The 23994-nt window shown below is 36.6% G+C and overlaps 1 protein-coding gene across 1 annotated transcript in view; it reads right to left on the reverse strand.

Annotated features, from left to right (window-relative positions):
* CDK13 (cyclin-dependent kinase 13) overlaps positions 1-23994 on the reverse strand; it is a 122585-nt gene that overhangs the window by 68527 nt on the left and 30064 nt on the right. Inside the window, exons 3-6 of the mRNA XM_010829121.1 lie at positions 18810-19469; positions 13380-13550; positions 11854-11993; positions 9817-9987 (exon numbers count right to left, since the gene is read on the reverse strand). Coding sequence (XP_010827423.1) covers positions 9817-9987; positions 11854-11993; positions 13380-13550; positions 18810-19469 — 1142 coding nt within the window. The remainder of the gene's footprint in view (positions 1-9816; positions 9988-11853; positions 11994-13379; positions 13551-18809; positions 19470-23994) is intronic.

Below are 23994 nucleotides of genomic sequence, written 5' to 3' on the forward strand. Positions count from 1 at the left end.
ATCAATTCTTCGGCACTCAACCTTCTTCACAGTCCAACTCTCACATCCATACATGACCACTGGAAAAACCATAGCCTTGACTAGACGAAGCTTTGTTGGCAAAGTAATGTCTCTGCTTTTCAATATGCTGTCTAGGTTGGTCATAACTTTTCTTCCAAGGAGTAAGCGTCTTTTAATTTCATGGCTGCAGTCACCATCTGCAGTGATTCTGGAGCCCAAAAAAATAGTCTGACACTGTTTCCACTGTTTCCCCATCTATTTCCCATGAAGTGATGGGAACAGATGCCATGATCTTCATTTTCTGAATGCTGAGTTTTAAGCCAACTTTTTCACTCTCCTCTTGTGATCACTCACCTAGAGCCAGACATCCTGGAATGTGAAGTCAAGTGGGTCTTAGAAAGCATCACTACGAACAAAGCTAGTGGAGGTGATGGAATTCCAGTTGAGCTATTTCAAATCCTAAAAGATGATGCTGTGAAAGTGCTACACTCAATATGCCAGCAAATTTGGAAAACTCAGCAGTGGCCACAGGACTGGAAAAGGTCAGTTTTCATTCCAATCCCAAAGAAAGGCAATGCCAAAGAATGCTCAAACTACCGCACAATTGCACTCATCTCACACGCTAGTAAAGTAATTGTCAAAATTCTCCAAGGCAGGCTTCAGCAATACGTGAACTGTGAACTTCCAGATGTTCAAGCTGGTTTTAGAAAAGGCAGAGGAACCAGAGACCAAATTGCCAACATCCACTGGATCATGGAAAAAGCAAGAGAGTTCCAGAAAAACATCTATTTCTGCTTTATTGACTATGCCAAAGTCTTTGACTGTGTGGATCACAATAAACTGTGGAAAATTCTGAAAGAGATGGGAATACCAGACCACCTGACCTGTCTCTTGAGAAATCTGTATGCAGGTCAGGAAGCAACAGTTAGAACTGGACATGGAACAACAGACTGGTTCCAAATAGGAAAAGGAGTACATCAAGGCTGTATATCGTCACCCTGCCTATTTAACTTCTATGCAGAGTACATCATGAGAAACGCTGGACTGGAAGAAGCACAAGCCGGAATCAAGATTGCCAGGAGAAATACCAATAACCTCAGATATGCAGATGACACCACCCTTATGGCAGAAAGTTTCAGGGTACAAAGGCTTACAATTTTTTAGTCAATTTACTCCTAGATATTTCATTCTTTTTAATGCTAATGTAAGTTTTCTTAATTTCACTTTAGACAGTTCACTACTAGTGTAAAGAAAAACAGATTTCTGTATATTGATCTTCTGCTACCTTGCTGACTGCATTTATTAGTTCTAACAGATTTTTAGTGGATTACACAGAATATTCTGTACTGTGTATACATGCAAACACACACACACACACACAAACTGATTAGAGTTGGTTTTACTTCCTCCTTTCCAAATGGTTACTTTGTGTTTCATTTTTTTACCTAATTGCCTTGGTAATGTTGAATAGAAGTGGCAAGAGCAGACCTCCTTATTTTTCACAGATGCCCTTTAACTAGTGGAGGCAGTTCCCTTTTTTTCCTATTCTGTTCTATTGCTGCCCTACTTTTCAGAGCGTATATGGACACAAACTGTCTGGAAAACAATGTGGTTATGTGTCAAGAAATTTCAAAAGTTCAAATCCTTTGACCTAGTAATCCCATTTCTATAATGAAGTTAAGGGAATAATCAGATGCAAATAAGTTTTATTCAAAAAGGCATATGGACTCACTGACTGCTAGAATTATACGTGCTTATTATACAGAATCTTTTATCACTCATTACTTCATTTCTCATCAAATCTATAATTCAGAACTTGTTAGGACTTTTTCTAGCAGATAAATTTCTGTTTGGTTAAAGGTATATGAAAAGCTACAATAACTACTAGAATTATCCAATATAACTCTTTAGTATAGGAAACTGTAGTTGAAATGCCTACAAGAAATAAAATGTGCAACAATGGAGGAATGAAATATGGTCTATCCAAGTGACACTATGCCAATAAAAAAGCAAGTTATTAATGACAGAAGCAGAACTTCAGTTTGGGAATAAATAATCACATGTATAGAGAAAAGAGATATTAAGAAAATTACAGAAAATTTCATTAGTGATAATATCTGGGTCATTTTATTCTTTATGTGTTATTTCCCAAATTTAAACCAGTAAACACCACTTTTTTAATCAAATAAAGTCTAGTATTTTTCTTTCTCCTCCTCTGCCTCACTTTAAAAAGTTGCTGTTGTTGTTCAGTCCCTAAGTTGTGTCCAACTTTGCAACACCATGGATTGCATGCAGCACCCCATTCTTCCCTGTCCACTACTCCTGGAGTTTGCTCAAACTCATGCCCATTAAGTCAATGATGCCATCCAATCTTCTCATCCTCTGTCGTCCCCTTTTCCTTGTGCCTTCAACCTCTCCCAGCATCAGGGTCTTCTCCAATGAGTCAACCCTTTGCATGAGGTGGCCAAAGTATTAGAGCTGCAGCATCAGGCCTTCCAATGAGTATTCAAGGTTGATTTCCTTTAGGACTGACTGGTTTGATCTCCTTGCAGTCCAAGGGATTCTCAAAAGTATTCTCCAGCATCACAGTTCAAAAGCATCAATTCTTCAGCACCCAGCCTTCTTTATGGTCCAACTCACATCCATACACAGCTACTGGAAAAACCATAGCTTTCACTATACAGACCTTTGTCAGCAAACTGTTATCTCTGCTTTTTAATATGCTATTTAGGTTTTTCATAGCTTTTCTTCTAAGTAGCAAGAATCTTTTAATTTCGTGGCTGCAGTCACCCTCCATAGTGATTCTGGGAACCCAAAAAATAAAGTCTGTCACAGTTTCCATTTTTTCCACATCTATTTGCCATGAAGTGATGGGGCTAGATGCCATGATCTTAGTTTTTTGAATGCTGAGTTTTAAGCCAGCTTGTTCACTCTCCTCTTTCACCTTCATCCAGAAACTCTTTAGTTCCTCTTTACTTTCTGTCATTAGAGTGGCATCATCTGCATATCTGAGATTGTTATTTCTTCTGACAATCTTGATTCCAGCTTGAGTTATCCAGCTCAGCATTTCTCATGATATACTCTGCCTCACTCAAAAAAAGTTACTAATTCTAAACAGTAGTAGTGCTACACAAAAAGAGGGTATAAGATCTTAAAACTCTGCATCCCTGGTCTAGATACCTTAATTGGAAATTTCACATAAAATATCAGATACAGATAAACATCTGAGACAAGTTTTATCTTTTATATGACAAAATTAATACCATGCTACAGGCAGTCCTCCAATGTAAGAGACACAGGAGATGCAGGTTCAGTCTCTTGGGTTGCAAAGATTGCCTGGAGTAGGAAATAGCAACCCACTCCAGTATGCTTGCCTGGAAAATCCCATGAACAGAATGGCCTGGTGCGCTAAACTCTACAGGGTCACAAAGAGTCAGACACTACTGAGCACATACACAGCAGCATATAAAAAATTTAAACTTACAAATGACTTTCAATCCTGCATCAATAACCTGCTAGACACTGCACCATCACATGAAAATTGTATTTTTAATACAACCAGTTTATTACTTTTTTAAGTTGGGAAAAAAGAAGACATAGTATAGAGATGGTACGTGCAGACTCTTTAACAAAGTTTCTCCTGCTTATTAGATAAGATTCCACAGCCTATATTTAAATTCTTTCACTTCTCTTGAAAACTCACCACCTACAACTGAAATTTTAACGATTACAAATTAACAGAGGAAAATTTCTAGTCAGAAATAAGCTTGTCATTCATGTATCAGTTTGATCTAGTTCTAGCAAGCACTGATCTGTCTGGTTCCCAGAAGCTCAGTTGATTCACAGACCAGATGTTTTTCTTTCCCTTGTATATCTCAAGCACTGTTCATTAGAACTTACTGATTTGATGGAAATATTCTATAGTCAGGAAGATGCACTGGAGAAGGGATAGGCTATCCACTCCAGTATTCTTGGGCTTCCCTTGTGGCTCAGCTGGTAAATAATCTGCCTGCAATGTGGGAGACCTCAGTTCGATCCCTGGGTTGGGAAGATCCCCTGGAGAAGGGAAAGGCTACCCACTCCAATATTCTGGCCTGGAGAATTCCATGGACTGTGTGTGAGTCCATGGGGTCACAAAGAGTCAGACACGACTGAGCGACTTTCACTTTCTTTCAACCTATAGCTTCACCATCCAAATTGCAGCCAGTAGTCACATACAACTATAGAGCACTTGAAATGTCGCTAATGTAACCAAGGAACTCAACTTTTAATTTTATTTAACTTTAATTAGTTTAAATTCAAATAACCACATTGCCTAATGGATCCTGTATTGGTCAGCCCAAGTCTTGAACTGGCACAGTGTGTGGAATGAAAAAAATGACCAAATCAATCAATAATCAATAATTCTCTCATCACAAAACCAATGAAATATCAGCATGTGTGCATGCTCAGTCATTTCAGTTCTGTCCGACTCTTTGTGACCCTATGGACTGTAACCCAGCAGGCTCCTCTGTCCATAGATTATGATCCACACAGTCAAAGGTTTTAGTGTAGTCAATGAAGTAGAAACAGATGTTTTTCTGGAATTCTCTTGCTTTTCCTGTGATCCAAAGGACATTCGCAATTTGATCTCTGGTTCCTCTGCCTTTTCTAAATGGAGCTTGTAAATATGTTAAGTTCTCCATTCATGGTAAAGCCTAACTTGAAGGATTTTGAGCATTACCTTACTGACATGTGAAATGAGTGTAACTGCACAGTCGGTAATTTGAATGTTCTTTGGCATTACCATTCTTTGGTACTTGAATGACAATGATCTCTCCAGTCCTGTGGCCATTGCTGAATCTTCCAAATTTGCTGGCATATTGAGTGCAGGACTTTGACAGTATCATCTTTTAGGATTTGAAACAGCTCAGCTGGAATTCCATCACCTCCACTAGCTTTGTTCATAGCAATGCTTCCTAAGGCCCACTTGACTTCACACTCCAGGTGACATTTTGCCATAAGCATTACTAAACTGTTTTCTTGATCTTCAGGAAAACTCCAAATTAAAAAATTACTCAATTCTCTCATTAAACAAATACTAGTATTAAATGTAATATAGCTAACAATTTACACAAAGTAATTTTAATACTGGTTTGTTTATCCAGGATATTATGTTAATTTTAAACATGAAAATACTATTTTGCTATATTGATACTATTATTTCAGTCTTTGTTTTTAACCTGAATACTAAATATTTACATTTTGATATGGAGAGCAAATCTTGGGCTTCCCTTCGGTGGCTCAGACGGTAAAGAATCTGCCTGCAATGTGGGAGACCTGGGTTCGACCCCTGGGTTGGGACGATCCCCAGGAGGAAGGCATGGCAACCCAAACCAGTATTCTTGCCTGGAGAATCTCCATGGACAGAGTAGCCTGTCGGGCTACAGTCCATGGGTCGCAGAGAATCAGACACAACTGAACGACCAAGCACAGCACATGGAGATCAATAACTGAAGTTTTTACTTTATACTTCATATAACTGTAAAACAAAAAGTCTCCTCTAATCAGAGAATTATAAACTGCATTAAAAATTTTAATTGAACATTATTAAATTCATTCAGAAAGTATTCTGTAAATTCATAATCCTCAGTTGAAAGAAGAAAATAACAAAGCAAAGCTTTTGCTGCAACATAATTCATAGCTTAGTTGACGTTATGAACAGGGAAGTATGCACACAAGAGTACTAAAACTGAAACAAGTAATTGCATCCCACCACAGAAACTAAAGATCTAGAGGTACAGGAAATGTTTTCTTATACCTCACATTAAAAATAAAAAGACTATAAAGGACAAAAAGTTCAAAGATTCCCTCAAAAATAATTAAAAAGAAACGGAATTGCTTAAAGATAAAAAAAGAATTAGGAAAAAAATTCAGAATTAGTCTCTCCTGCATTCCTTCAGTTAATTCAGAAAAAGCTCCTTTAGCCTCTCTGTGATCCTGCACAAAAATATACAGTGAAACCACTTAATGTTGTTTTCTTAAGGACACTGTGGTGGAAAGTGGGAAGACCAGCCATGTATAGTTCAGTCGTTCAGCTGTGTCCAACATTTTGCAACCCAATGGATTGTAGCACGCCAGGCTTCCCTGTCCATCACCAACTCCTGGAGCCTTCTCAAACTCATGTCCATTGAGTCGGTGATGCCATCCAACCATCTCATCCTCTGTCATCCCCTTCTCCTCCCGCCTTCAATCTTTCCCAGCATCAGGGTCTTTTCTAATGAGTCAGCTCTTTGCATCAGGTGGCCAAAGCACTAGAGCTTCAGTTTCAACATCAGTCCTTCCAAAGAATACCTGGACTGATTTCCTTTAGGATGCACTGGTTTGATCTTCTTGCAGTCCAAAGGACTCTCAAGAGTTCAATATCACAGTTTAAAAGCATCAATTCTTCCGCACTCAGCTTTCTTTATGGTCCAACTCTCAACATCCATACATGGCTACTGGAAAAATCATAGCTTTGACTAAATGGACCTTTGTCTGCAAAATAATGTCTCTGCTTTTAAATATGACGTCTAGGTTGGTCATAGCTTTTCTTCCAAGGAACCAGCATCTTTTAATTTCATGGCTGCAGTCACCATCTGCAATGATTTTCGAGCCCAAGAAAATAGTCTGTCGCTGTTTCCATTGTTTTCCCAAGTATCTGCCATGAAGTGATGGGACTGGATGTCAGAATCTTTAATTTTTTGAATGTTGAGCTTTAAGCCAGCTTTTTCATGCTCCCCTTTCATTTTCATCAAGAGGCTCTTTAGCTACTCTTTGCTTTCTATCATAAGGCCAGGTAAGGCCTCACTAAACAACACTCAGGTAGAGACCTAGAGAATGAGAAACTAGCCTTCAAACCGTGTGTGTGTGTGCGTATGTGTGTGCGCGCGCGCGTGCGCAAATGTGTGTGTGTTGGGGTCGGAGAGGTATTTGCCAGTGTAAAGAAAGGTTGCAGGGCAAAGAAGTACACTGGCCTATCTGACCAAACAAGCAATGTGACTTGAGTTTGGTGAGCAATCAGAAAAACTGATTTGGGCTGGGTTTGGGAAAATAAACAAGGATGTGATCCACAGATCAGAAAAAATATGAAGTCCAGGATACGTTACAGGAAAAGTACTATATTAACTTGGCTATAGTACAAGATTAATAAAAAACAAAATTTGTCAACACCCTCACTCATAAAATCTTAATTCTCACTACATAGTAAGAGAAATATTTCCCTTTAAAGGGTGAAGAAATAACAGGCTCAGAAGGGCTAAAGACCTTATTAAAAAGCTAAGTCTCTAATCTCAGACATTCCAACCAAAGTCAAACAGGTCTCCTTTCTACTACACTGTAAGAAATAATGAAAACTAACATGAAAAAGGCAATCTGGGTTGAAAGTCAGGCTAAGAAATTAGCTTTATTATGGGGAAAAAACTAATGAAAGTGATGTCAATTAAAAAGATGATTCTGATGATCTCCATAAGAAATACAGACTACTTTCAAACATAGGTTCCTTCCTAAGAAATGGTTACTATATATAACATCAATCATTTTTATACTTTGGTCCCTAGAAGAATAAGATGGTGGATGTGTATAGCTGTGGACGGGAGCAGGCTAAGAATCATGCTCAATCAGAACATACCTACTTTAAGCTATTTTTTTGAAAACGAATTCTACTCTTTGAAAACCATTTATCAGGGTGTCAATCTTGGTTTCAAAATCTTACTCTGAAGATCTAAAACCTATTGGAGGGAGAGCATTTCTTTTACCCATCATATATCCTGTAATAACTACTTTTTAACTACTCCAAATAGCACGCTAGTGTCTTTTCAGCTCTTTTTGCTAAAAGTCAACCATATACTACTATAGTTTATCAAAAAGCAATTTCAGGTTAAAATTTTTGCCTCCACACTTTTAGAAATAATATATATGCCTGCCATAAACTTTACTTGTAAGTTGAGGCATTTTAACATTAAAATTGTAAGGTAAATATAGTCTAACACTGCTACTATAAACTGCTTCTCAATCACTAAAAAATAAAGACTAAAAATTATATAGCATAGATATAGATATGCTAGATAGCATATTAAAAAGCAGAGATATTACTTTGCCAACAAAGGTCCGTCTAGTAAAGGCTATGGTTTTTCCAGTGGTCATGTATGGTTGTGAGAGTTGGACTGTGAAGAAAGCTGAGCGCCAAAGAACAGATGCTTTTGAACTATGGTGTTGGAGAAGACTCTTGAGAGCCCCCTGGACTGCAAGGAGATCCAACCAGTCCTTCCTAAAGGAGATCAGTCCTGGGTGTTCATTGGAAGGACTGATGCTGAGGCTGAAACTCCAGTACTTTGGCCACCTCATGCAAAGAGTTGACTCATTGGAAAAGACCCTGATGACGGGAGGGATTGGGGGCAGGAGGAGAAGTGGATGACAGAGGATGAGATGGCTGGATGGCATCACTGACTCGATGCACTTGAGTTTGGGTGAACTCCGGGAGTTGGTGATGGACAGGGAGGCCTGGCGTGCTGCAATTCATGAGGTCGCAAAGAGTCGGACACGACTAAGTGACTGAACTAACTAAAAATTATATATTGAGCCCCCTCCAAAGCAAATATTACTAGTGAATGCTTTACGTGTAATACTGGTACTAAGTATGCTTTGACATTTACTTAGGTGACTCAAAAACCAGTAAGGTAATACATGTAAAATAATTCAACACAGCTATTTTTAAAATAGAGTTTGACAACCAAACTGAAAAATGGCAGAAGACATAAATAGACATTTCTCCAAAGAAGACATATAGGTGGCCAACAGTCACATTAAAAGATGCTCAACATCACTAATTACTAGAGAAGAGCAAACCAAAACTACCGTGAGGTACCTACCTCATACCAGTTCAAAATGACCAGCATTAAAAAGTCTACAAATAACCTGCTAGAGAGGGTGTGGAGGAAAAGGTTGTCCTGCACTGTTGGTGGGAATATAAGTTGGTGCAGACACTATGGAAGATAGTATGGAGGTTCCTCAGAAAAGTAAAATAGAGTTACCCTATGATCCAGCAATCTGATTCCTGGGTATATATCCAGACAAAACTACAATTCAGAAAGATACGTGCACCCCAATGTTTACAGCAGCACTATTTACAACAGCCAAGACATGGAAACAACACAAATGTCCACTGACAGATGAACAGAAAAGAAGATGTGGTATATATACATACCACTCAGACACAGAAAAGAATGAAATAATGCCATTTACAGCAACATGGATGGACCTAGAGATGATCATACTAAGTGAAGTCATACAAAGACAAATATCATATGCTATCATTTACATGTAGATCTAAAATGTGACACAGTGAACTTACCTACAGAACAAAACAGACTCACAGACATAGAAAATAGACTTGTGGTTGCCAAGAAGGAGGGGAGATGGGGGACAGAAAGATTGGGAATTTGGGATTATCAGATGCAAACTATTATAAATACAATGGATAAACAACAAGGTCCTACTATATATCACAAGGAACTATAGTCAATATTCTGTTTATCATCACATGAAATTCATATCAGAATATGGAAAAGAACATATATAAATGTAAAACTGAATCACTTGTCTATACAGCACAAATTATTACAACACTGTAAATCAACTATAATTCAATGAAATAAATTTTTAGAAAAAAATTTAATAAGTTTGATATTAAGGCAATGGTTTTACTGTACCTAATAAATACTTAAATAATCAATACCAAAATATATAAATTAGCAACATCATGAATACAGAGCTGATTATATAAATATGCACACATACCTTTATCCTTCTTAAAGTCCAAAGCATCTTCTTTATCGGTCACTATTTCCTTCATATTGATAATACTCTGGTGGGTAAGCTGCCGGAGAATTTTAATTTCTCGAATTGCTGTAATAGGAAACCCTTCCTTTTCATTATCCAGGCGCACTTTTTTTAAGGCTACCATTTCTCCTATTAGAAAAGTAAATAAAATCAGGTTACCAACTAACAAAACCAAATAACATTTTAAACTTTTATTTTTTTCTTTTTGGCTGCGCCGGGCAGTTCATGGGAATCTTAGTTCCCCAACCAAGTATCAAACCTATGCCCCTGCAGAGGAAGCTTGGAGTCTTAACCACTGGACCACCAGGGAATCCCCCTATTTTTAATTCATAATTTCAGTTCCTACCTCTTGAAATTACAACCCACAAAATATATTTTGGTTTCCAATATACCAAATTATAAATTTATGGTTCAAAAAGTCTCTGGTTAAATAAATTACGGGGTATTTATCAAACTACAGAATACTATATAACTGTTAAAAAGGATACAGTAGGTCCAAATGTATTGTTATTTTATGATAAGATGCATAAATGAAAAAAAGCAAGATAATGAGGGTTGATACATTACACTGCCATTTTTTTTTTTTTTAATGAAGAGGGAACACTAAATATACACCTAATTTGCTTATACATATATAAAATCTCTCTAAACAGATGCAAAAACTCTGGACATTAAACAGATAAGAAGATATGCTCATATATATTAACTTGTCCAAAGATGCACAGTTATCTAGTACTGAAACTGGGACTCAAAATCTGGTTTAGCTGTCTCCAAACTATGTGCTCTTCCCTCAACACTAAATGATTTCATAATTTACATACAACTAAGTTTTGTAACAGATAATCTAAGTATTGAAGTGTTAGTCACTCAGTCATGTCCGACTCTTTGCAACCACACAGACTGTAGCCCGCCAGGCTCCTCTGTCCATGGGATTCTCCAGGCAAGAATACCAGAGTGGGCAGCCATTTCTTTTGCCAGGGGATCTTCCCAATAAGGACTGAATCCCAGGTCTCCCACTTGCAAGTGGATTCTTTACTATCTGAGCTACCAAAAAAGCCTGGTGTGTGTACTGAAACACACACACAGAAATCCTATTTTAAGAGAAAATTCACTATAACAAGTTTGTTCATTCCACTTCTTTGTAGGAAAAAAGAAGAATTCAGTACTTATAAATTTTCCAAAGGAAGGACATTTTTACTTTTAATCATTAAAACTTAGTTGATTCTTTTAAACAGAACTCTAAAATACAGTATGATTCCTTGCTTTATAATTCAATTTCTTTTGATAATGCAGAATCATCTTTATAAACATTACTTTATTGCTGCATGCTATAACTGACTTCAAAGTTTCTATGCATAAGGTAGTCTCCCTTATACTAAGTGGCCTCAAACATCTATACTATTTTATATATTGGTTTATATCAACAAGGAACTATAAAAATTAAATACTGGTTCTAAGCACTATTTATTAGTAAAATATATGATGACCTCTAATATAATTACTTTTTCCTCTGCTCCAAGACTTTTAAAACTTTCTCTCAGGTGACTCATTACAATCTGAAAGACTACACTGCTAAATCTGGCCCCAAATAAAGGATAATTTCTACAGAAAAATAACTTGGGGGGGGGGGGCCAAAATATAGGTGTCACATAAGTCTTAATAGAACAAAATTTACTAGTTAAGGTCAAGGTACTTTCCATCTGATTATTAACAACATAAAATTTTACTGAACAAAAAAATCTAAATCCCCCCATATTACACAACATAAATACTAAAAAAAAAAAATTTTTAACATATATATGTATACACCTTGTTACCTGAACTCATATCTTAACGTTAGTCTATATATAAAATGAAACCAAAAACAAGATGAAACAAGAGCATGATAAATTCAAGTTTAACTTTTTCCTGAAACTTCAAGTTATACATTAGAAGAGAAACACGAATTAAGTACATTCCATAGACCCAAAGATCCAAAATACTTGGTATTCTTACCAGTGTCTTTATCCCTGGCCTTGTAAACTTGTCCATAGGTGCCTTCTCCAATAATTCCGATGATATCAAATTTATCCACGCAGCGTTTTCCCCAGTCAATATCTTTCTCTTTGATTTCACCAAAGCGAGGCCCACATATTCTATCAAATATAGTTCTGAAGTTTTTATATACAATCAAGCAAACTGAATAAACTATTTAATATGCAGTATCCACCCTCCACCCAATTTTAAATCTTTTATTTCCCCTCACCTTTGTATATTAGTGATCATCTAAGACAAGTAACACTATGAGTTGGTACTATAAATCTTCATGAAAGTCAAGTTATTATTTCTGCATACTGACTTTCCTTCTGTAGACTAACAGAATAGGAAAGAGAAGTAAAGTGTTTATGAAGGACTTTCAGAAATACAATGTAATTTTTCAGTGAGTGGACCAAAGCAACACCAGTCCAAAGAGTCAAAGCTCTCTAATCAACCACCAGAGTGTTTTCTTTTTCCTTCACTGACAACAAATCTATACGTACTTGCTTTCAAAAGTCAAGTTTAAAAATCCGAAAATTACCACAGATCTAACTATAAAGCATATTAACATATAAAGCATATTGAGACTTATGGCTCAATAAAACTATCTTAAAAACAGAAGCACCAGAAAGACTTCAGTCAAGAGAATATAGAAATATTAATATAATCATCCCTTAGGAATCCACACTTTTTAAAAAGTGTGCATTATGTATACAACAAATATTTGACGCTCATCAAGAAGATATGTAACTCTGTAGTATTTTAATATTCTGGCAGGTAATAGTATTTAAGTAATTAAGCTACAATACTCAAGGACAGACTATTTTAAAAGTTTTCTAGCTTTCTACTCTACACTAGAAAATCACTTCATATTCTTATACTAGACACTACCTGAAACAGCAATTCTAAAATCAGATCTAACTCAAAGGCTTACTCACACTTTTCTTTGGTTAAGTTAAAAAAAAAAAAAAAGGAATCGTTCTCTTCTCCTTAACTGACGAACAGGTTACAAGGGAAAGAGTTATCTCTAGGCACTTACTTGAAGCTAATTTAGGATACAGATTTCAAACCTTCTTCCACTCCACCTCTTGCAAAATGAAGAATATATTAGTTATGGGAGCAAATGGAGCTAAAAGGAAAGGAAAACATAGCAGCTCGCCCATTTCTAATTTTGTTTGGGCTCACTGAATGCTGACTTCCACCTTGCCCAATTTCAATATTTCTGTCATTTAAATATATTAATTATAGAAGTTTTCTTCAACACATATAATATCCCAAGAAATCAATACATTACAAACTGAGAAAAAATTGTGGTTTTATTAGTCACTTTAAGTAAGAACTCAGGCAATTATGAAAAAAATTTCCAAAGCTCCAATAAAATTTATTCATATACTTAAGCTGAAAAAATACACTTTTTTAAAGTCTTAATTTTATATTTTATAATTTTTTTTCTGATGATAATCATCTCTGGCCAATTTAAGAGCAGGTAGAAAGCAAGCACATACTTAGGCCTCCTTTTATTATGTAACTGTGTTGCTGTTTTCTTTTCCTCTGGACTCTTTGAGAGATCATCTCCTCCTGGTAGCTCAGGGGGCAGTGGTAAATCAGCAAGTAGACATCGCAGTTTCTTTTCTACTTCTTTTTTAACCGCTTTTACTGAAATATTTCCTCGCAAGCTAAAAAGGAATCATGAATAAACACAGAGTTTATTTCACTGAGAAATAAAAATACATTTATGAAATATGCAATGGCAAAAGACTAGTTTACTTTCCAGCTATATTCAACTGCAAAATACAAAATTTAGGAATAAAAATGATACAGAATTATATTTTAAAAAAATGGAAAACTAAGAAAAATATGGAATTCAGTTACTAATAATGTATGAATATTGGTTCATTAATTGTAACAAATGTACCATACTAAAAACACTGTTAGTTGTTAATAATGAAACCGAGTGCAAGGTATATGGTAACCCTCTGTAATATCACTGTAAATTTTTGTAAATACTAAAACTGTTCTTTAAAAATGTTTCTTTTTTAATGATACAGAATTACTATAAAACTATAAAACTTAAAGCCAAGCAGTCATGCTTTACAGGAAAATTCATTAGTTTTAAAGCATTTGGTTTGATTCTGGTAGAGAGAGAAAAAGCCATTTTGTTGTAAGAAATAAACCACATGCTATTATTTATCTTGCCTATTTAAATAACCCCAGGGAACTAATTTAGGGCTTCCCAGGTAAGTCAGTAGAAAAGAATCCACCTGCCAATGCAGAAGATGCAAGAGACCTAGGTTTGATCCATGGGTCAGGAAGATCCCCTGGAATAGTAAATGGCAACCCACTCCAGTATTCCTGCCTGGAAAATTCCATACACAAAGGAACCTGGAGGGCTACAGCCCACAGGGTGGCAAAGAGTCACACAGGCCTGAGCACGCACACAAAGAACTGATTTAGCTTCATTCCTTTTCCGAATAAATTTTTCTTGAATTGGACAATGATTCTTTTTTTTTAAAGTTTTTTTAAGATTCTAGTTTATCAGAATTACAGTTGAAAATTAAGCTCAGTTTTATACTTTTTATGAATATATTAAGGGCTCTGATTTTTTTAAGTATATGTTAACCTGGTAATTATTTTAAACCTCCCAGACATTACAAATATAACACATTGGAATAGAATCTTAAAATGATAATAAAATTTGGACTTCACATACTTCCATTTTATATATAGAATTTTATTTATTTATTTTTGGTTGTGCTGGGTCTTTGTTGCTGCATGCAGTTTTCTCTACTTGCGGCAAGCGAGGGCTACCCTGTTGTTGCGGTCCACAGGCTTCTCATTGCAGTGGCTTCTCTGATTGCAGAGCACAGACTCTAAGGTGCTCAGGCTCGGTAGCTGCAGCTCCCAGGCATAGAGCACAGGCTCCATGTTGTGGCACGCAGGCTCAGCGGCTCTGTAGCATGCAGGAGTTTCCCTATCAGCGATTTAACACTGTCTTCTGCACTGGCAGGTGGATTCTTTACCACCGAGCCAGTAGAGAAGCCTTACTTCATATACTTTCATGACAGTTATAAGTCCCAGAATTTAAAAAATCTAGTGAAACTAAACTGCTGTAGTCAGAAATGACTACTGATGTTAACAACTTGTCATTTTACTTAATTATCACTTCTCCTACTTACGTTGAACATTAATATTATTGTACAATAAGTATATGGATCTTTTAATACCATCTGATAAAAACTATCAATAAAATTATGACTTTTCTTCACAACACCAAGTTACTTACTAGAAGGTAATCTCTAATAGGGAAAAAAAGCTCAAAAGGAAATTGGATTGCAGTTTTATTTCTATAGTAATGGTGTCATGCAACCTACTTTTCAATTTTAATGTCCCACCATTTAACAAATATTCACTGTACATGTCCATGTGCTAGGTGTTACATAAAACACTACAGTTTAACAAGAGAAAAAAATTCACAAAAACATTAAGATTCAGTTCTTCTCAGAAAGCAGCTTTCAGTCTTTTGGAAGACATCAGTAAGCAGCAGGATACAGTACTACACACACTGATTTCCAGAGTAATATAGGAAAGGGTAGCCAACTCAAGACTGAAAGACAGTAAAAGCTTTTTTCTAGAAAAAGTATCACTTGAACTGTCTGAAAATAAATCTATTTAAAATAATTTATTTAGAGAACTGTAGTCTCTAACTCATAATTAGACTTTAGTCAAAAATTCGCTTGTACAAAAACAACATGAGGGAGGAGAGTAGAAGTCTTATTTTACTTACAATTTAGCATGTAAAAGACTGCCTATATTCAAATACATCATTATATGAACTATTAAATTCAGCAAGGCTCCAAGACTTAAGAGAAATGAAATATTACTTCCCAAGAATAACACTATATAATTTAAAATATATTAGCACTGAATACTTGCAATAACCAAATAGGATATGTAATGATTTTTTTTTTGTTTCCATATACTACAGTAACAAAAAACAATAAAATGCCTTAACAAGAAATGTATAAGATCAAGAGAAGAAAATTAAAACATGATTGATAAACATAAAACTAGACAAGAATGAAGAAAGCAATGATGTTTTCATATGGGAAGTTCCAATTCTGTACAGCTGTCAATCTCCAAATTAATCACTGCATTTAATCAAGTCCCAAACAAAAAATCAAGCAAGAGAAATCAAATGATTTAAAATTTATCTAAGAATAAAGGAAAAAATACCAACACTGGGCCCAAATTCATTCACAGCAGCATTGAAGTTGAGGCTGAAGGGTTGGGTTGTTCACTAAGCAGTCATTTACTCCATCCCTTCACTTTTACATTACCTGCCCGTGTCTAATTTTTATATATGGCACCAGAAATCAGTGAGATAGAGTATTCAATAAATGATGTTAGCAACAACTGATCTATTAGTCCACAAGGTGGTGGACGAGAGTGGACAATCAGACCATGTCTTTCTCCCACGTATAATAAACAGAAACAAATATCTATGAGATGTGAATCAACCTTTAAAAACTTTTTAAACCTGTAAGTTTTAATGGAAAAATGACAGATCCAAATACATTCAAAATGGAAAACATTCACACAGCCAAAACAAGTTAAGTCTCAAAGACAAGCAACACACTCTGACAGGCACAGATCAAGATCCTAACATAAGGGGTACCTATAAATCAATTAAAAAAATAATAATAATCTTAAGGAAAAGTCAGCATAAGACCTGAACAAGCAATTCACTGGAAAAAATAAATAGCCAACAAATGTTCAGAAAGATGCTATATCTCAATAATCAGAAAAAGGCAAAATTAATCACATATTTTAAAGATTTTCAATATTTCAAAATTGGCAATATTTAGTGATACTGAAAACATTTTATATATTTGGCTACATAAATTGACACACAATCCTACTAAGACACAATTTGGTAGTTTCTATCAAATCTTTAAATGTGGATATTTGACCACATAACTATCCACATAAATTGCTCATGTGTACATAAAATATTAATGTATAAGGAGTGTTTAATAGAAAACAATTATAAATCTAAATATCCATTAATCAACAGCAGAATAATTAATAAGAAAGTCATGCATCCACTTCCATGTGTTGGAATACTGAATCTACCTCTACCAACATAGAAAGATCTCCAATACATTAAATTTCAAAAGAAGAGAGGAAGAATATTATTATAACTGGTATGATCCTCATTTTTTAAAAAAGATGATTAGATGTATACATATAGTTAACAGTCCATCTTATGATTTCAGAGAGAAATAGATTCCAGGGCTGGGAAAGAAAGTTCAAAGTGAGTTTTTTTTGGATGGGAAGCAAGACTGCACTCCAAAATAAAAGGGGTCATATCAAAAGGACAAAGAAGTTGGCTTAAAGGAGCTCCCACTCGCCAAATTTCAGACAATCATATTTGGAACAACAAAAAGAAGAGTGGCTGTAACTGGTGTTAAATCAATCTTTGGCCACATATGTCAGTAGTAGTACTCAAGAGTCTTAAAAAAGTTCTATATCCTTGAAACATACAAAAACATTCAAAGCAAAAAAGAGCAGAGACACAATAAAAAAAGAAGACAGCAAAGAAGGAGAGTCAAAAAAAATTTTAATGACCAAGTATGGAATGTGCCACCATCTTATTAAAAACAGATGCACAAAGAATACCCTTCTTAATAAGCAGTCACCACCTGGGCACATATCCTGAATTCTTACCAGTAAAATTTACCCCTATAGCACATATGAAGAGTAAAGTAGAGAATACCTAGTCTCACTGGTCCAGAATCACTAGATTCTCAGCAACAGGCTTATTTTCTTACTGATGAAGTGATTCAGTTCTGGACTCATGCCCCTCTGTGCTGGGCAACTTATTCCAGGACTCATCAAAACTATAAATCATTACTGTTATGTCCCTTCAGTGTTCCTAACAAAAACAGTCAAACCTGCAAATATCACAATTAGAAATAGTATAACTAGATAACACCTGATTAAACTGGATGGGGTCCCTTCAGCAACATTTCTGATTGTACTAAAAATACAAAAGGGCATGAAATTATAATTTATTTTTGTTTAAATTACAAAATTTTCATAAAGCTAGCCAAAGTGAGTGCTTGAAAGACCTGCCCACATGGCATTTTTATCAACTTGTTTTCAAATTCCCTAAAGATGCCAGCTAGAAAAGTTGCCCATAGAGTTGTTTTTTTAACAAAAAGGGGAGTAGGAGTTATAATTTCTTCATAAAAATAAAAATGAAAAAGGTCAAGTCAATAGGCAAATCACAAGCAGCATCAAGTTTCCATCCGAGCACAAGTTGAGAAACATTCCTAGAACTGCGTTTACATTTAGTCATTCTTACCTTCATCCTCTTTAAACTGTTTCAAAATAAAGTACTAGCTACACCCCCAACAACAGAAATTTATAAATAATTTAAAGGAAAGCATTAATACATTATGACATTTCTGTAACATGTAATTAATCTCTAGTTGCAAAAAATTAAGTCAATAAAAAACTAAAAAATCATATATTCATAAAGGGACCTTTATAAGGTCAGTGAAAACACTTAGAAATAAACAATATGATATTATCACCCAGGACAGATTCTATTATAAAATGTCCTGTCTCTGATAACATCAAAGAATATCAGCCAAAGAAAATACTGACATTTCTAATTTCCAAACTCAAGCTGAAACATATATTATATCCCATGACAATGGCAATTTTTACCTGGAATTCTTAGCATAAGCTATAATTTTTTCATCCTATAAGCAATGTGCTTCATTTTAAGTTGTATACCATAAAGAAAATTAATTCACTTACTAAACAGTCTTTCATAAAGTTTCTTGAGGGAGGGGTCAAATAATCTGTCATTTCAAACTGAGATTTCTGTTTCTTTAACCAGTCACAACAAGCTTTTTTGCACTTACCTATCGGCATCTTTATCTTCAGGCAGCATGGGAGGCAAAGGTAAGGGTGGTAAGGTAGAGGTCACTAAAGCCACATGGTGCTCCTTCTCCTTGGCTCCTATGCTTGGTGTAAGTGGTTTCGTTTTCTCTTTAAGAGATACTGGTTCCTCCTTTGTAGCAGCAGATTTACTCTCCTTTCCAACTACAACTGCTTTCTTGGTGGCTTTATCTACAATCAAATTATTATCCACTTTTGTTACCTGAAGAGGTGGCTTTGTTTTTGCCTTGTCATTTTTTAAAGTTCCACCGCTTGAGGGAGAAGGTGCATGCTCAGTTTTAAGTTTCTTCACATCCTTCACATGGTTGGTTTGTGATGCACTGGCACCAGTTTCTGTGTTCCCCTTGGTAGGTGTAGAAGTGCTGGCAGCTTTGGCAGCTTTGGCAGCAGCCTCAGCAGCCTTGGCTGCTTCTGCGGCCTTAGCAGCCTCTGCAGCGCGTGCTGCCTCTGCAGCTCGTGCTTTCTTATTCTTGTTCAATTCAGCTGCCAGGCTACTCTTCAGAGTTAGTGTGCTAGGAGAAATGCTAGAATGACGACTTCTGGATCTAGACAATCTATGCCTGCTACGGGATCTTGAATGCCTAGATGAATATGGGCTTCTGCTTCGTGATTTGGCAGACCGTCTGGTGGAAAATAATTAAGATTTAGTCAGTAATTCAGAAAAGTTCAATTTGCAATATACAAAACTGCTAACTTGAGCCTGTAAATTAAATAGAAAGTATTTAATTTCAAAATCACAATACAGTTTTTGTGAGAGAATTTTTTAAAAAATAAAAAGTGCTTTTAAGTAAAATATCATCTAGTGGCTATACATTTCCTGAAAACAGAGTGAATGCTTGATTCTGGTCTGATCTACTAATGCTCAAAGGTAAAGCTGGATGAAAGCTGGATGAGAAGAAATACAGTAAGAATTAGGAGCAAAAAATATGAAAATACAATCACTGCTGTCTCAAGAAAATAGAAGCAGTCACTAAGGATACATCAATGGTAGACGTGGGAGAGTGAAGTCTGACCAGTCTTTCACCAGGGAGATAATTTCTGCATCTCAAAAGCAGTTCATCCGTAAGTTCAGAAGCAAGCAGTGCTCTGTCTACACCAAGAATGAAAAGAGTGAAACCTCTCATTTGACAGTAAGTAAAAAAAGTCTAAATCCTGGGAACTACTGAACAATGACTGTTCACTTCTCATAAATCATTGAAGTAAAGAAAAAGTCGCTCCATCGTATCCAACTCTTTGCGACACCATGGACTATACGGACCATGGAATTCTGCAGGCCACAACACTGGAATGGGTAGCCTTTCCCTTCTCCAGGGGTTCTTCCCAACCTAGGGATCAAACCCAGGTCTTCCACATTGCAGTCGGATTCTTTACCAACTGAACCACAGGGAAGCCCAAGAAACTGGAGTGAGTAGCATATCCCTTCTCCAGCAGATCTTCCCAACCCAGGAATCAAACCAGGGGTCTCCTGCATTGCAGGTGGATTCTTTAAAACTGAGCTAACAGGGAAGCCCCCAAAATCACTGGGAAACACAAATACTAATGTGTATTCAAAAGTATGGTGGCAATCAAACTTCTTATGAAACAAATGCAGCACGGCAACAAGAGAAATAAAGCTGAGCTTTTCAAATTCACACCTTATCAAAACTTCTAAAAAAATACAAGACCAAGGCACTACTGCAGTACCTTGTTACGGCTCACTTAATGACCACATCAACCCCAGTAAAGTATCTGCAGTTTAGAGATAAGAAATTGAATCTAAAAGTTTACCTTAAGTCAGTCCCCCTCTGATTAGTAGTTGTCCTGGTTATTATCTTACTGCCATTACCCCATCCCTCCAATATTCCTCTGCCCCACTCTGCACCGAAAGGAAGCAGACCTGAACAGCACCTCCTCAGTTCCAGTGCTGTCCATCACTGGCAGAGAAAAGCTGGATTACTTCTTTCCAATTCCCTCCTTCTTACTGGTCATATTTTCTGACAGACGCTGTGTCCCTTTATCACCCATGGCTCCTGTCAGGTACCCACTTCTTCACAGCTCTCACTAGGCTCTAATGACTCTATGCCTTCCTTGCCCTTTCAAGCTTCCCTCTGTAACCAGTGAAAACACATCCTTTGTCATTTTCGTACTCCATCCCTATCCCTGTTCTCCTCCTGAACCATCTGAGCTGGATTCAGTCATCTTCTAGAACCCAACTGCATGCCAGGTATTAAAACCAGACCTTTTGATTCTGAACTAGGTAAAGTCACATTCAACACATTAACACACTACTGCTCAACATTCAGAAAACTAAGATCATGGCATCCGGTCCCATAACTTCAGGGCAAATACATGTGGAAACAGTGGCTGACTTTATTTTGGGGGGCTCCAAAATCACTGCGGATGGTGATTACAGCCATGAAATTAAAAGACGCTTACTCCTTGGAAGGAAAGTTATGACCAACCTAGAATGCATATTAAAAAGCAGAGACATTACTTTGTCAACAAAGGTCCATATAGTCAAAGCTATGCTTTTTCCACTAGTCATGTATGGATGTGAGAGTTGGACCATAAAGAAAGCTGAGCACCAAAGAATTGATGCTTTTGAACTGTGGTGCTGGAAAAGACTCTTGAGAGTCCCTTGGACTGCAAGGAGATCCAACCAGTCCATCCTAAAGGAGATCAGTCCTGGGTGTTCATTGGAAGGGCTGATGTTGAAGCTGAAACTCCAATACTTTGGCCACCTGATGCGAAGAGTTGACTCATTTGAAAAGACCCTGATGCTGGGAAAGATTGAGGGCGGGAGGAGAAGGGGACGACAGAGGATGAGATGGTTGGTTGGCATCACTGACTCAATGGACATGGGTTTGGGTGGACTCTGGGAGTTGGTGATGGACAGGGAGGCCTGGCATGCTGCAGTTCATGGGATTGCAAAGAGTCGGACATGACTGAGTGACTGAACTGAACTGATGGAGACAGTTCTTACTGAAATCAAAATATTGGGATTCAGTAAAAAAAAGGCAAAGAAACTCCTAAGAACCTATAATTAAAATGGGAAGAAAAAAGGAAGAACTGGAAATTTTTGTTTATAACTGGCATTCATGTTATTATATAATATATAATATATATTATGAATACATTTTACAATTCTAGTATGAAGACAAATAATGGTTAGATTTAGGATAAACTCAATACAAATTCAACTTCTCCCTCGTTCTTTCAGAAACATTTTAAAATGTACAGAGGGCCAATTAGTGTTCAGTGCTGAGCTAGTGTTTCAAACTCTATACTTTGAGGTAAAAGGGAATATTGGTTTAGAAAACACTTTAACAGTTATGGTTAAATACTCATATACATCAATCATTAAAATCATAAATGAGCTTATAACTATTTATGGAAATGAGGGAAATCTTTGGTTAAATATAAACTAATAAGCTGGTTATAAACTATCTCAGATAACTTTAATATAAGAGCCAAAAGTGTCATATTATGAAACATGCAGCCACACTTTTAATTTCCTCTGCCTTCAGAATCTTGGACCTCAAAGTAAGTCTGCTATGCCATGATTCTATGCCCTCATCAGATACTGAGCAGAAGAAGAAAGGCACACAGCAGGAGACAGCAAAGAAACTGTCATCTCATCAGAGGTAATAGCACAGAACTTTTCTTAAATTAACTTTCCTATACTTGTTGTCAGTTCCATATAGATAGAAATTATACGTAAGGACGGAGGTTCGTGACATTGTACAGGGGACAGGTCAAGATCATCCCCATGGAAAAGAAATGCAAAAAAGCAAAATGGCTGTCTGAGAAGGCCTCACAAATAGCTGTGAAAAGAAGAGAAGCGAAAAGCAAAGGAGAAAAGGAAAGATATATGCATCTGAATGCAGAGTTCCAAAGAACAGCAAGGAGAGATAAGAAAGCCTTCCTCAGCGATCAATGCAAAGAAATAGAGGAAAACAACACAATGGAAAGACTAGAGATCTCTTCACAAAATTAGAGATACCAAGGGAACATTTCATGCAAAGATGGGCTCGATAAAGGACAGAAATGGTATGGACCTAACAGAAGCAGAAGATATTAAGAAGAAGTGGCAAGAATACTCAGAAGAACTGTACAAAACAGATCTTCACGACCCAGATAATCACGATAGTGTGATCACTGACCTAGAGCCAGACATCCTGGAATGTGAAGTCAGGCGGGCCTTAGAAAGCATCACTACAAACAAAGCTAATGGAGGTGATGGAATTCCAGTTGAGCTATTTCAAATCCTAAAAGATGATGCTGTGAAAGTGCTGCACTCAATATGCCAGCAAATTTGGAAAACTCAGCAGTGGCCACAGGACTGGAAAAGATCACTTTTCATTCCAATCCCAAAAAAAGGCAATGCCAAAGAACCCTCAAACTACCGCACAATTGCACTCATCTCACAGGCTAGTAAAGTAATGCTCAAAATTCTCCAAGCCAGGCTTCAGCAATATATGAACTGTGAACTTCCAGATGTTCAAGCTGGTTTCAGAAAAGGCAGAGGAACCAAAGATCTAACTGCCAACATCCGCTGGATCATGGAAAAAGCAAGAGAGTTCCAGAAAACATCTATTTCTACTTTATTGACTATGACAAAGCCTTTGACTGTGTGGATCATAATAAACTATTGAAAATTCTGAAACAGATGGGAATACCAGACCACCTGACCTGCCTCTTGAGAAATTTGTATGCAGGTCAGGAAGCAACACTTAGAACTGGACATGGAACAACAGACTGGTTCCAAATCAGAAAAGGAGTATGTCAAGGCTGTATATTGTCACCCTGCTTATTTAACTTATATGCAGAGTACATCATGAGAAATGCTGGACTAGAAGAAACACAAGCTGGAATCAAGACTGCTGGGAGAAATACCAATAACCTCAGATATGCAGATGACACCACCCTTATGGCAGAAAGTGAAGAGGAACTAAACAGCCTCGTGATGAAAGTCAAAGAGGAGACTGAAAAAGTTGGCTTAAAGCTCAACATTCAGAAAACGAAGATCATGGCATCCGGTCCCATCACTTCATGGGAAATAGATGGGGAAACAGTGGAAACAGTGTCAGACTTTTATTTTGGGGGGCTCCAAAATCACTGCAGATGGTGACTGCAGCCATGAAATTAAAAGACGCTTACTCCTTGGAA

This window comes from Bison bison, unplaced genomic scaffold, assembly GCF_000754665.1.
Source record: "Bison bison bison isolate TAMUID 2011002044 unplaced genomic scaffold, Bison_UMD1.0 scf7180017864499, whole genome shotgun sequence".
NCBI lineage: Eukaryota > Metazoa > Chordata > Mammalia > Artiodactyla > Bovidae > Bison > Bison bison.